This window comes from Phodopus roborovskii, unplaced genomic scaffold (genome assembly GCF_943737965.1).
Source record: "Phodopus roborovskii unplaced genomic scaffold, PHOROB, whole genome shotgun sequence".
NCBI classification, from domain to species: Eukaryota; Metazoa; Chordata; class Mammalia; order Rodentia; family Cricetidae; genus Phodopus; species Phodopus roborovskii.
The window spans coordinates 268,331-281,694 of record NW_026125902.1 but is presented as its reverse complement, the minus strand read 5'-3'; the positions used below and the strand labels follow the sequence as shown (position 1 = coordinate 281,694).

Sequence of the window (13,364 nt, the reverse complement as noted above, 5' to 3'; positions counted from 1 at the left end):
TCAATGATTTGAAAAGCTAAGTAGAGCAGTGCTCAAGCTGTAGTGTGTGACCAAATCACCCAAGGATCTTGGGGAAATGCAGACTAAATAGGTGTGTTGGGATGGATAAAACCTATTCATAATTAATTCTCAGGTGACACTGCTGATGCCACTAGGAACTTATTCTCCAAATCCCCACCAGAAGGTAAAACTATTTCTGCCATGTCTAATTCTCCTTCACAATGGTAAGCAAAGACAACACCTGCTTCATTTTTTTCAAGTCTGATATTATCTACTCCAGCAATCGCAGGTTACTGGCTTCAGAGGATACCAAGTCCTAAGAGATAGCACAGGACATCACTCTGGGTACATCTGGTACATCATTCTTAGAATTGTATTTGCTTTCATTCATATATCATTGTGCAATATGTAAAGCAACTGTAAAGCAACTGTGACTGCTTTACTTTATTCCTGAAGGAATAAAATCACATTTCTGTTGTCATAATCTGAAAACCAAACTTTTAGAATATTAATGCCACAAGATGCAAAGCCACAAAACTATCTGCCTCAAATAACTATTGACTCAGTATCACAGGAAAATGGCTCCTCTCCTGTCACTGGTCCAGCACTAACCAACTCACCCTGTCAGGAGGGACACTGTACAGTTCTGGAAGAAGTGGGACTCCATTTTTTCCCTTGATGAGGACTGCATCAAGAGCCTCTCTATATTCTTGAACCTGAAGAAAAAAAGGGAAAGTTGAAAATCAAAATTGCAGAGATATTCTGTGGGAAGATAGCAGGACTCAGCCAAAGAAAGCACTAATTTAAAGGAGCTTACTTAACAAAGTCAAAGGGAGAGGAAGGGGGGAATGGTATTGTGTCAACTTGACACAAACTCGAATCATATGAGAGGAGGAAGCCTCAATTGAGAAAATGGCTTCATAAGAACAACCGTGGGCACACCTGGAGAACATTTTCTTAATTAGTGATTGATAGGGAAAAGCCCAGCCCTTTGTGGATAGAGCCAACCATGGGCCAGTGGGTCTGGGTTTTATAAGAAAGCAGGCTGAGTGAGCCATGAGGAGCAAACTAGTAAGCAGCGCCCCTCCATGGCCCCTGCATCAGCTCCTGCCTCAGCTCCTGCCTCCAGGTTCCTGTCCTGTTTTGAGTTTCTGCCTTGGCTTCCCTCAACAGATATGTAAGTTAAATAAACCCGTCTCCCCAAGTTGCCTTTTGGTCATGGTGTTTTGACACCACAGTGATGGGAGATGTCATTCTGTATATGTTTCTCATACTGGTTAATAAATAAAGCACTGTTGGCCAATAGGAAAGGAAGATAGGAGGGACTAGGAGACAAGGAGGAAGAGGAAGTAGTAAGGAGGATCCAAGATGGAGAGTCGGGAGAAAGCAGTATTCCGGCCGGCTCCCCGGTAAGAGAAATACATAGATCAGCAGAAATGGGTTAATAATTAAGGCAGAGCTAGCCGATAAGAAACAAGTAACCGGGCCAACAGAATTATATCTAATACAGAGTCTCAGTGTGTTATTTGGGGCTGGCGCGGCGGCAGGAGGAAAAACTGTACTCGTTACAAATGGCGCCCAACGTGGTGGCGGCGGGTAGAAAAACCCTACTTCTTACACCACAGTAGACACCCTAACTAAGGCAGGTACTTATTAAGTGTTTGTTATAGGTCAAATATCACACACCTTTTTGTATACCTTAATGTATTTAATTTCAGTTTTCATCCTAGTAGGTATGTGTACTTGAAGTCCTTTAACATGGGGATTAGGTTCAAAGGGATTTCAAACTTGTAGTTTACTAAGCACACACCTAGTTTAGTGCAGTTTAGTCTGAGTCAGTTTGCCTCCAAGGGCCTAAGTGATATGCTATGCTACGTGTTACCTTAAGTATGTCTTCTTGATCTGGCTTGCTCTCTCTCTCTCTCTCTATCTCTCTCTCTCTCTCCCTCCCTCCCTCCTTTTCTTTCCAATTTTAATTCTTTACGCTTTTAAAGAGGCTATTAACTTGAGAGTATGTCAGAGGTGAGATTTGAGAGAAAGAATCTGGGAGGGAGAAAAGGAAGGGGGAAATGATGCAATTCTATTTCAATTAAAATGATTTTCTTGTGCTCTTTTGCTTTCTCTCTCTTTTTTCTCTCTCCTGCTTTCAGTTGCCACCAGCTACCTCCCTTTTCTTCTCTTCCTGTCTCCCCCTCTCTCCTCTTCTGTTTCCGATGCCTCTATGTCTCTTCCTTTCTCTCTCATTCCCCTTTCTAAACAAACTCCTCATTTAAGCTGTATTTGCTTGGCGTGTTATTCCCTTTGCCTTGCCGCCTCGGTCACCCTCACCTGCTGTGGAACCTGCTATGCTCTCCCACGTGGTCTCTTACCATGGGATCCCACACACTTGGGACCCTCACTCGGGACCAAAAACCCCCACCCCCTTTCTCTAGCTTTTATTACTATAACTGAAATGAAAGAAAAACATTTTGGTGCTGAAACTCGGTCAGGCCCTCCTCGAGAACTCAGTGGCCGTCTGCTGTCTGATGGCCAGCCAGAGGCCACTTCAATCCACCCATTTGCTGGAAATACCATCCCACACCAACTACAATTCAGTAAGGCACCCTACCTCATTGTACTACTCCACTGGGATGCCTAATAAAAAATTTAAATCCCTTTCACTTAATGCAACCAGACTCATTTACCTTTGTACTGAGAAACAGCCTAGATATTCCCTAGGAAACAAGTCAAATTGGCCACAATTACTGCCAGTGAACAGGTAGATGGAAGGAGTTACCATGTATCTAAGCTTTTTCTACCTCTCAGCTAAACAATCTCTTTCCCAACTTGTCTGTTTCCATTCTCTTCCCAGCATGCTAAAACTCTCCTGCCTGCCGCAGCTGCAACCCATCTCAGGGTGGGAACCTCCCTCCAACTAAAAGTGTCTGTTCTGTTAGGCGTCTTATGCTCCTGTTCAAATGTCTCACTCTCTTGTTTGTCCTCTCTGCTGCCCTTCTACTTTGTTTCTTCTCTGTGCAGATGCCACTGGCTCACAGTGGGCTGGCCTGAGGCAGCATCTGCTCAAGATACTCTGAGAGTTTTTCATTTTTCCCCACAAGGGTTTTGTGCCCTAGCACCATTCATGCTGACTGGTGCATTCATTTCTCAGACCCATGAGGGGTCTCTCGTGTTTCATACCCTAGCACTGTTCTTAGACTGGTACATTCATTTCTCAGACCTATGGTGGTCTTTTGGATGTTGTACCCCTTGGACTCTGGTGTCCTGTTAGTGTCACAAATCCTTCTGCCTCACTCGTGAAGAAAAAACAAGCCAACAAAATTATATCTCAAAACTATGACTTCTACCAGCAGTTGGGAATGTGTTTATGGCAGCTGCCATCTTGACCATGTGGCCTAGCCTCACCCTATGTGGGTCTTCCCTCTGCTGCACCAGCCGCCTAGGCAGAGGGACAGTCTAGCCAGCTTCTGCCACCGACAGAACCTGTAATTCATTTACTTTTTGCCTTTTATTCTTTGTCTCTAATTTCTTTTTTCACTGACTCTGTTGCACAGGGCTTCATACTCTGGGTTTTCTTATTTTTACCCAGTCCTGTTTGATATATTTATACATGTGATTTAAATTTAATTTTATATATAAATATAAGCTAACTCACTCTATATACAACTTAAATTCAACTGTGCTATCTCAAATATTTCTAAATAGTTATGTGTCTTTAAATGATGTTAAACATTTAAAGTTATAAAGGTCTATTTCAATTTAACAAAATATTTATGTCACCCAGTTCTTCCTGTAAGCCATTTACAAAGGTTAAGCTTCTATTATAAAAGGGAATAAAGGGAATTTTTCTCTACTTCTTTGTCCTTTACAGGTGTAAATCTAGCCTACTAAGTTAAAACCAGTTACAGTCAGGTTGGAGGGCTCTGAGTAAAACATCCTTCCACAGCCTCTCAGCTTGGATCCAGTTTTCCAGACAGATTAATTAATTACAGGGTAAAGCCTTACCTAGCCACCTATGTGCTTAAAGCAAGTAACAAAGGACAATTTTTTTCTACCGAGATATACTAAATAGTCAAACAGCCCTCAAATACTCAAAGATCTAGAGAATATGGTATTTTAAAATGTTTTATTAAAAAGCTTTGATAACAGAGACAGGCCAGCTGCTGGCACCACCCATTTCCTCCAAGAAGACTGGTGGACACTGAAGAAACTCCCCCCTCCCCCCACAGGCAAAAAGCGGCAACGCTAGCCACTGAGCAATCCTGCCTTTCATCTCAATTGCTGCAAAGGATTCTAAGGACGGTGGACAAGAGGCAGTGGAATCGAATTTCTCCATGTTGCTTGGACCAAAGGTAGGTAAGTCTTATGCCATCAGCAGAAGGCAGATGTCCTTAAAGCCTCTGACCTCAACAACTGTGGAGGACCTGGGGGTGGCTGTCCATGCTGCCAGCTAGTAAGTCCCTGTTACTCTCTAATCATTCAGGTAAAATTTATCCTTCTCAAAAACTCTGATGCTTTTGACGACTGGTAGCTTTGTCAGCTTAAAGCAAGCAGCCAAGGCTTCAACTATTACAAAACAGATTTCAAAAATGGGTATTTTAAGGTTGCTACTGTTTATAGTCTTAACATTAATCAATAAAGTTTTAATGAGCTACTAATTCAATTCAGACAGAGTACTAAACACCATACTATGACACTATATGATCATAACTGTAACTATAAGCTCAAAATTAAGGTGATTTTCATTGTGCTAAAAATCTGTCAGTTGTATAAATGTTAATTCTTTCGGCCAAATCATTTCTAACATGAGTATGATGCTAATGTGTCTTTATATTTATGTTTTCACAAACTCAAAGGATTCTTGTTAAGTTCCAGAATCCGAATTGGACCCACTTAAACAGGTCAGATTCACTCTAAATAAATATTCAACCTTTTCCTGGTCCCAGGACTCCCTTCCCTCACCTTGGGAACTCCACCCTCATCTTACAATTCTCTCTTCAAGTACCAGGACCTAAGAAATTTTGTTTTTCTAAACTTAACCTTGTTCTCTGCTCTGCCAACATCTTGCCAGGTCTCAAAGAGACACCAGAGTTCCATACTGTCAGGACTGCGATGAAACAACCAGATGCCCCAGGACGTGGCAGCACTCTGGCTTTCTCAGATCCCCCAAAGATGATCAACGCCTCCATGTCAGCAGGAAGTAGTCTTGAGAACTCAAAATCCTTATTCCCTAACCTGCTACACCTAACTCCTCTCCTTTTTAATAATAAGTAAAGGTGGGAATGTAAGGATTCAGGCATTAACGCTGGCCTGCCCGTTTCTTGGCAGAATGCACTCAGGCAGTACTCTGGTCAGCCCAGGGTTCCATAAGTACTAGTCTGCAGGCAGGTGTGAAGGACCCGTGTAAAAGTCAGACCCCCTGCCCACTTAATGCTCTCTTTTGCTTTCTCTTTTTCTCTCTCCTGCTTTAAGTTGGCCGCCAGCTACCCCCTCTTCTTCTCTCTTCCTCTTTTCTTCTGTTCCCAGTGCCTCTATGTCTCTTCCCTCCTCCCTCACTCCCCTTTCTAAATAAACTCATTTAAGCTGTAAAAATGATTTTTTTTTTGTTTTTCAAAACAGATTCTTAGTATGTAGCTCTGGCTATCCTGGAACTCATTATGTTAACCAGGTTGGGCTTAAACTCACAGAGATCTATCTGCTTCTGCCTCCCAAGTGCTGGGATTAAAGGTGTGTGCTACGATGACTGGCAAAATGTTTTAATTTAAAAAAATATCTACACATATGTGTCTGTGTGTGGGTACATGATCATATGTGCTGGTACCCTTGGAAGGCAGACATATCAGATCCCTTGAAGCTGGAGTTGTATCTCATATAAGTGGTTGTGGCCACATGGCAAGGGTGCAGAGAATCAAACTCGGGTCTTCCTGAAGAGCATTATATGCTCTTAATCATTGAGCCATCTCTCTAGCCCTTGACTTGGCTTTTATTGTATTTATTGTACATACGTGTGTGTGTGTGAGTGTGTGTGTGTGTGTATGTGTGTGTACATGTGCATGCATGCATTGTGCCTGCAGAAGTCAGAAGAGGTCCTAGCACCCACTGGTACTGGAGTTATAGGTGGTTGTGAGCTGTTTGATACATGATCTGAACTTTGGTCTTCTGTGAAAGTAGCAAATGTTTTCAACTGCTGAGAAATCTCTTCAGGCCCTTGACCAGACTTTTAAATCTACATCTTTATTGTTTTTTGTTAGTATATAAAATAATGGATTTTATTAAGACATTTTCATACATGTCTAACACTGTACTTTGCTCATATACACCTTCCCATTACCTTTGGCATCTCTCCTCTCTAGGTTTGGCTGTTATGTGGTCAAGTTTATGTGTTTATGTTATTTACTTAACAATTTGCTGAAACATAGTAACTCAAACTATAAAAAGGGGAAAAGTTGGGATGCAGCTTAGTAGGACTAGAATATACAAAACCTTAGGCTGGTAAGAAGTTTAAAAAACACACATACAACAAAACCATTATTTATGGACGAAAACCATAGTTCTTTAACACAATAGTTTCATCCTGGCTGCTTCAGAGTATAATAAGAAAATTGGTAAAAGTCACAAATTTGTTCAAATGTGTTTAATAGATTAGGGTACAATTAGAGTATTGTGGAGGGATCCCTGGAGGCTTACAGCAGGGAGGGAAAAGTTATCAGGGTGAGATAAGAATGAAACTTGAATCAACTGGGTTTAGGCAACTGATGCTGGGCCAGGACTTCTAAATCTAACCCACATCATTTAACTGTAGCCATATTTAAGCATAGCACAATTTGGGGGGGGGGAAGTATTCCGATAACAATTAACTCAGCCCCATGAGTACAACAAACCTTAAGACATTTCTACATTGAAGCTCTTTACAACAGCTTCATCTGTAAGATGGATTCCTGTTGACTTAGAAAAAATGTTCAAGATAAGTATTTAAGAAGAATGACTGAGGTAAATATAATGCCTGGCCCCAAGAAAGCATTTAAGTCATGTAGGCTGTTGTAAAGTACAAATGACATCTCTCACAAGGATGTGTTTTATGGCTTAGAAGTAATGCTCAAGGTATTAGGGGAAAGTGTCTGGGACAAACATAACATTCTGGGTGATATGGGCCAAGCCTGACCCAAGAGGTAGCAAATGATTACTAGGTTGTAAACTTTATTTCCCAGGCCCCAGGATTCTGGGAGAGCAGCCAAATATGTCCCCACTTTGGAGAGCTCAGCTGTGTGTTTAATTTTCCTGGCTTCTCCCATGCTTATCTGTGTACACAAGGACCTTTCTGCCCTCTACAGAGTATAACATGAATTTCATGTTTGCTCATGTGCAATTTCTTCCTGAGACCATAACTGTGTTGAACTAAGCTGTCTAAAACTACACAGACATGTACATACCTAACAAAGCCAGGGACCTACAGCAGTGCACATCTGTTGTTGCAGTATTCCATCCAACTGTACATGCCCTTTCTTTAAGCACATCATACCTTATAAGCCTCTGACAGCTGTCCTGGTTGCAAACTGTGTCCTTTTCTCTCTCTTTAACTGCCCCCATTCCTCTTAGCACAATCTAATGTTTCCTCTCTATTTTTTAGCTTTTCCTTCTGAATTCTATCATTTATTTTCTTCCTCTTACATACAAGCTAGTGGGCAGAAATACCAGCCAAGTAAATTGACAGAAGAATGTTAAACACTTCTAAAAGAGAAATCCAGGCATTTTTCATGGTTTAACTGTTAGACCTACTGTAGTACTTATGTTTGGCCACTTAACATGTAGAAAACTGCATCACTGTTTTTTTTTCTCCACTAGGTTCCTATCATTTTGTTATGTGAAAACATATATTTACTTATGATTAAGACAGGGTCTTACTATTCGTCTTGCCTGACCTAGGACTCACTATGTAGAGCATGCCGGCCTCAAACTCACAGAAGTCCTCCTGCCTTTCTCCCCAGTTCTAGGATTAAAGGTGTGAAGCACTATAGAAACATTTTTGGTACTGTGCTCCTCACCCCATTTTCCCATTTGGTAGTGTTACAATCACTTTCTGGCCAGCCTGGTCCTACAGCCATGCCAGCCCCAAATAACATACAGAGACACTGTATTAGTTATGAAACTGTTGGCCTATTACTAGCATTTTTTATTGGCTAGTTCTGTCTTTAATATTAATCTATAATTACTAATATATGTATTTCTACATGGTCTTATTGTAGGTTTTAAATTCCTTGAATATGAATTACATGGTGATGGTGAATTTTTAATGGATGCTATCTCATTATGGGAGAACTGACTGAATTCTGAATTCACAGCATACCTTTATTGTGAGCTCTCAAAGAAATTTGTGGACATCTTTTTTAAGGAGTTATTTTTTTATTTTATTATTATAAGTATTACATGCATATATGTATGTGAACAACATGGGTACCTGCTACCCACAGAAAGCAGCTTTGGATCCCTTGGAACTGGAGTTATGGATGTTTGTGAGCTGCCATGTAGGTGCTGGAAATTGAGCCTGCATCAAGTGCTGTTACCACAGAAACACCTCTCTATCACCTAAATGCCCCTTTAAAAATATTGAGATGATCCTGCTACATAACCTAGACAGGTCTCAAACTCGTGATCTACAGTAAAAATTCCTTTTAGGGCTGGAAAGATGGCTCAGTCATTAAAGGCTAGGCTCAAAGTCAAAACAATTCCTTTTAGTATATCAATTTGTGGGGTACAGTGTAATATTTCAACTCATGTATAAAGTGTGCAATGACGAAGTTGAGGCAATTACTTGATAATCCTTTTTAATGAAAATATTCTTATCTACAGAGACACCAAAACTAAAGAAGTCAATGTCAACACTTGGATGGTCAGAATTGAAGAAAAATATACAATCTGAGTTATCTAATTCTTTTTTGTAGTAGTTGTTTTGTTTTGGTTTTGACTTTTTGAGACATGGCTTCTCTGTGTAGCCTTGGCTGTCCTGGAACTCACTTTGTAGACCAAGCTGGCCTCAAACTCAGAGATCCCCCTGCCTTTGCCTCTTAGTGCTTGGATTAAAGAAAATATCCCACTGCCCAGTGAGTCTCCGAATTCTTTTTTTGGGAGTGAGAGGTGTTGAGACAGGGTTTCTCTGTATAGCCCTGGCTATTCTGGAACTCATGTTATGTGACCACGCTGACCTCGAACTCACAGAGATCCACCTGCCTCTGCCTCCTAAGTGCTGGGATTAAAGGTGTGTGCCACTACCTCCCAGTTAGAGTTTCCTAATTTTTAACTTACTATTCTATGTTACGAGTAGTTTTTCTCTGCCACCAGTCCCACCACCTTGCCAGCCCCAATCAATACACAGAGACACTGTATATAATGCTGCTGGCCAGGTACTAGTTTCTTATTGGCTAGCTCTGTCTTAATCATTAACCCATTTCTATTAATCTAAGTATTTCCACGTGGACTCATCTTACCAGAGAGTGGGGCCAGTGTCTCTCTCTCCAATCTCTACATGCTGACCATGCCCTACTACTTCCTAGAATCCTCCTTGTCTCCTAGTCCCACCTATCTTGCTTTCCTATTGGCCAACAGTGCTTTATTCATTAACCAGTAAGAGAAACATATTTACAGAATGACATCTCCCATCAATTATCAGCTATGAGTTCCTAGGAGAAAACTCTGTCTCTTCCCTAGTAGGAAGACTCCCATTTGGGCAGTCAATACAGAGACAGCTATTAACTAAAAGAGGTGATACAACAACAGCAGTTTGCTAAGAACTCTTCTCCCAGCTTATTACCTGTTCTATGTTTCCACTGAAGACCCCATCAAGGATAAAATATGTCCAAAACAATGGCCATTCACATTCAATGTTTTCAAATAGCTTCAGCTCAGCTGGTTCATAGTACAGACGATTGGGATCCTAGACAAAAATATAAGGAAGTCTGTTCTGTCACTCGGAAATTGGATTTATAGCTTTAGAAGTATTACAATAGGAGTTTTATTATTTGTTTCAAAGATGACATCAGGGAAGGCCATAAGCACATATTCATACTCCAATGACTAGTCTTGAGATAAGGAATCACCAGAGATATATGTAAATGTGTCTTAGGTTTCTTGTTTCTGTGATAAACTAATCTGACAAAATCAACTTAAGTGAAGCAAGAGTTTACTTTGGCTCACAGTTCAGGGGTCCAATCCATCATGGAAGGATAGACAAGTTGGCAGAAGCTTAAGTAACTAATCACAACTGCTTCTTCAGTCAGGTAGAGAGTGATAAATGCTGGGATGGAGCTAGCTTTTCTTTTCCATGCAGCCCAGCCCCCAAACCTGAGAAATGCTGCCAGCCACTTTTAGGATAGATCTTCTTACTTCAATTAACCCAATAGTACCCTCACAGGCATACCCAGAGGCTTGTCTCTTAAATCCTGTCAAGTTGACAATATTAACCATCAGGGTAGGACTGGTTTGCAATCAAACTGAAAGAGGTAACACTAGTTAAAGATGGGCTTTGTGGGAAAGGGAGCTGCACAAGAATGGAATCCTGGTAAGTCTTCAGAATGAGGTGAGCCAAAAACAGATGAGAATCATGAGTGTGTAGTACTGTGGAAATCTAAATAGGGAAAATTTCAAGAAAGAAGCAAAAATCCAAATTCCAGGCTGAAGAAGAGAGTGGAAGTGAGGAACACAGATTTTACACTTAATTTCAAAAGAGCATAGTGCCTCTCTTGTGCGTGGTGTTGGGATTAGAACTCAAGGGCTTGAACATGTTAGGCAAGCACTCTTCATGGTTCTTGAAAAGCTCAAATCAAGCCATTCAAGGAGAACTTTTGACTTGTATAACCAAAGGGACTTATATTTTCAAGAATATGTTCTGTTTATAACTAACCAAATACAAACTATAAATCTGGAATACAAACTACAAATCTGGGAAGGGACAACTACATTTTAGGGTTGGTGTCTTCAAGGCTTGATGTGCTGAAATTTCATCCATATTTCCAGGTATACTACTTAGAGGTAGAGCCAGTCATTAGTGTAGAAATTGGATCTCTTGGCTTGTCAAAAAGAGAGAGGCCAGAAGAGACAGAGGCACAATAGTGATCCCTGTCTCTTGCCATGTTGTACCTTACACCACACCTTGGAACTCTGTCAGCAAGAAGGTCATCACCACATGTGGACCTTTTGATTTTGTACCTACAGAACTGTGAGCCCAAAACACCCATTCTACAACTCAGTCTGTGGTACTGTGTCACTGACAACAGAAAATGGACTATGACAGACAGTCAAAAAGATTTACTGATGGAAAGTACCTTTCCTTTTGTATTGATGAAATATGAAAGCAGCCATTTGGAGATTATGCAAATACTGTTTGTATTTAAAACTTATGTCCACAAATTTTACCATCCATCAGTAGTTCTTTCCCTAATTTCCCAATTGAAATAAAAGGTTGCTTTTCCTTTATTATTTATTTACCACCAATGCCATAACTTGGCAGAAACCTCAACAGTACAGTAAGCATCACTTATTATTCTCTTTTAATGATCTGAAAAAATGCTACCAGTGAGGTAACTGTTATCTCTGAACAAGGCTACAAAGAACAGGGACAATTCTGCCCTACTTGCCTGTGGTGAAAAGAAACATACCTCTTTAGGAGTTTTATATCCATCTCGTAGAAAACGACAACAACCATAACGACCCTGGGGACACAGAGAAAAAGGCCCTGAAGCTTGTACAGCTGTATGACTCTATAATTAAGCAGAAATACATCCTCAAATATCTCCATGTATCAATCTCTCACCACCTCAGACACAGTGCTTAAAACCAGCTCAGCAGCAACAATGTCCTTTCAAGTAAGAAGTATGTTATAGATTCTTTCCCAAGGCATCATGCCTCGCAGTATCTTCTCCATGACTGTCCACCTTAGGCCAAGCCTCCAACAAGCTAATTACTAATCTGCATAGTTCTTCTCATAGTATACATGGCCCTAAGAGACAATAGCTTATTTTTTAAATGTTTTAAATTTTTTGAGATTATTTTAGATTTACAAAAGTTACAAACACTACATGTCTCACTATACCCATCAAATCTCATCTCCTTATATTAACTTAATTACAGAACATACATCAGAATTTTAAAAAATTAACTTTGATATACTAATATTAATTGAATTATAAAAAAACTATTTAGATTTCACTGGATTTTCAATCACTGTCCTTTTTTATTCTATTCCAGGATCCAGTTCAAAATCCCACCCTACAGATCTTGGGTGATAGCTCAGTGGGTAAAGTGTTTCCTATGCAAGTGTAAGGACACAAGTTCAGATCCCCAGCATGCAAGTAAAAAGCTAGGTGTGGTGGCAGTTCCTGTAATCCTAGTGCTGGAAAGACAGGAATAGGATGATTCTTAGGGCTTGCTGGCTAGTCTAGCTGAATCCAGGTTCAGTGAGAAACTATCTAGTCCAATAATTAAACTATTGAGGAAGACACTGGCATCAACTTCTGGCCTCTATAGTACACAACATACAGGAACACATACACACATACATTCAAATAAAAGAATTCCACATTATATTTAGTTGCCATATCTTCTTCATCATCTCTAATCTATGACAATTCCACATTCTTTCCTTGCTTTATCCGACTTCACACTTGAAAGTGTTCATCAGTTAGCTGTTAAATTGCCTATCAACTTAGTTTTGTTTGGGTTTTACATGAGGCTGAAGGTATATGTTACTGAGAAGAGCATCACAATGGTGATGTGTCCTTCTCAGTGCACCGTTTGAGGGGCCACTAGTCCTATTACTGGTGATATTAAACTTGATAATTTGCTTAATGTGGTATATCCTAGACTTCTTCACTATAACTTTCCTTCTTGTAACTGTATTTATTGTTATCCATATAGGCTCATAGATAACTTTATTTCTTCTTTGAGTTATAAGACAATGCTATGATAATTACTTTTTGTTCAAATAGTTCTTACTCTGTGCATTAGGAATCCTTTCCTGTTGGTGTCTATGGCCTCATGACATTAACTATCCTTTTTTGTTTAATGTTTAATGATTACAAATTATAATGAATTTTACTTTACATTTAACTGTTCATTAAACATGTCAAAAACTGCATGCTGCTCAAATGGATGTGCCTGCTTGTTTTTATATAAACAATGAAATCTTATCTGAATATCTGATGCTGCAGGATATAGAACATCTGTATTTTTCAGAGCTGATATTTTTATCATCAATGCTAGACTTTACATAAATACCTAGCACTAAATAGCAAAGTTATATTTAAGGACATTTCAGCCATTATTGCAAATGCTGCCCTATTCTAAAACTAAACTTTTAACATATTTTTAACATTTAA

The 13,364-nt window shown here is 39.9% G+C and overlaps 1 protein-coding gene across 3 annotated transcripts in view; it reads right to left on the bottom strand.

The window, feature by feature from the left end:
- The window catches only part of Phka1 (phosphorylase kinase regulatory subunit alpha 1), a 141,177-nt gene that overhangs the window by 98,953 nt on the left and 28,860 nt on the right, over nt 1–13,364 (bottom strand). For all 3 annotated transcript variants that reach the window (XM_051178933.1, XM_051178934.1, XM_051178935.1), the window contains exons 9-11: nt 11,646–11,699; nt 9,803–9,925; nt 621–716 (exon numbers count right to left, since the gene is read on the bottom strand). In XM_051178933.1, the coding sequence (XP_051034890.1) occupies nt 621–716; nt 9,803–9,925; nt 11,646–11,699 (273 nt within the window). The remainder of the gene's footprint in view (nt 1–620; nt 717–9,802; nt 9,926–11,645; nt 11,700–13,364) is intronic.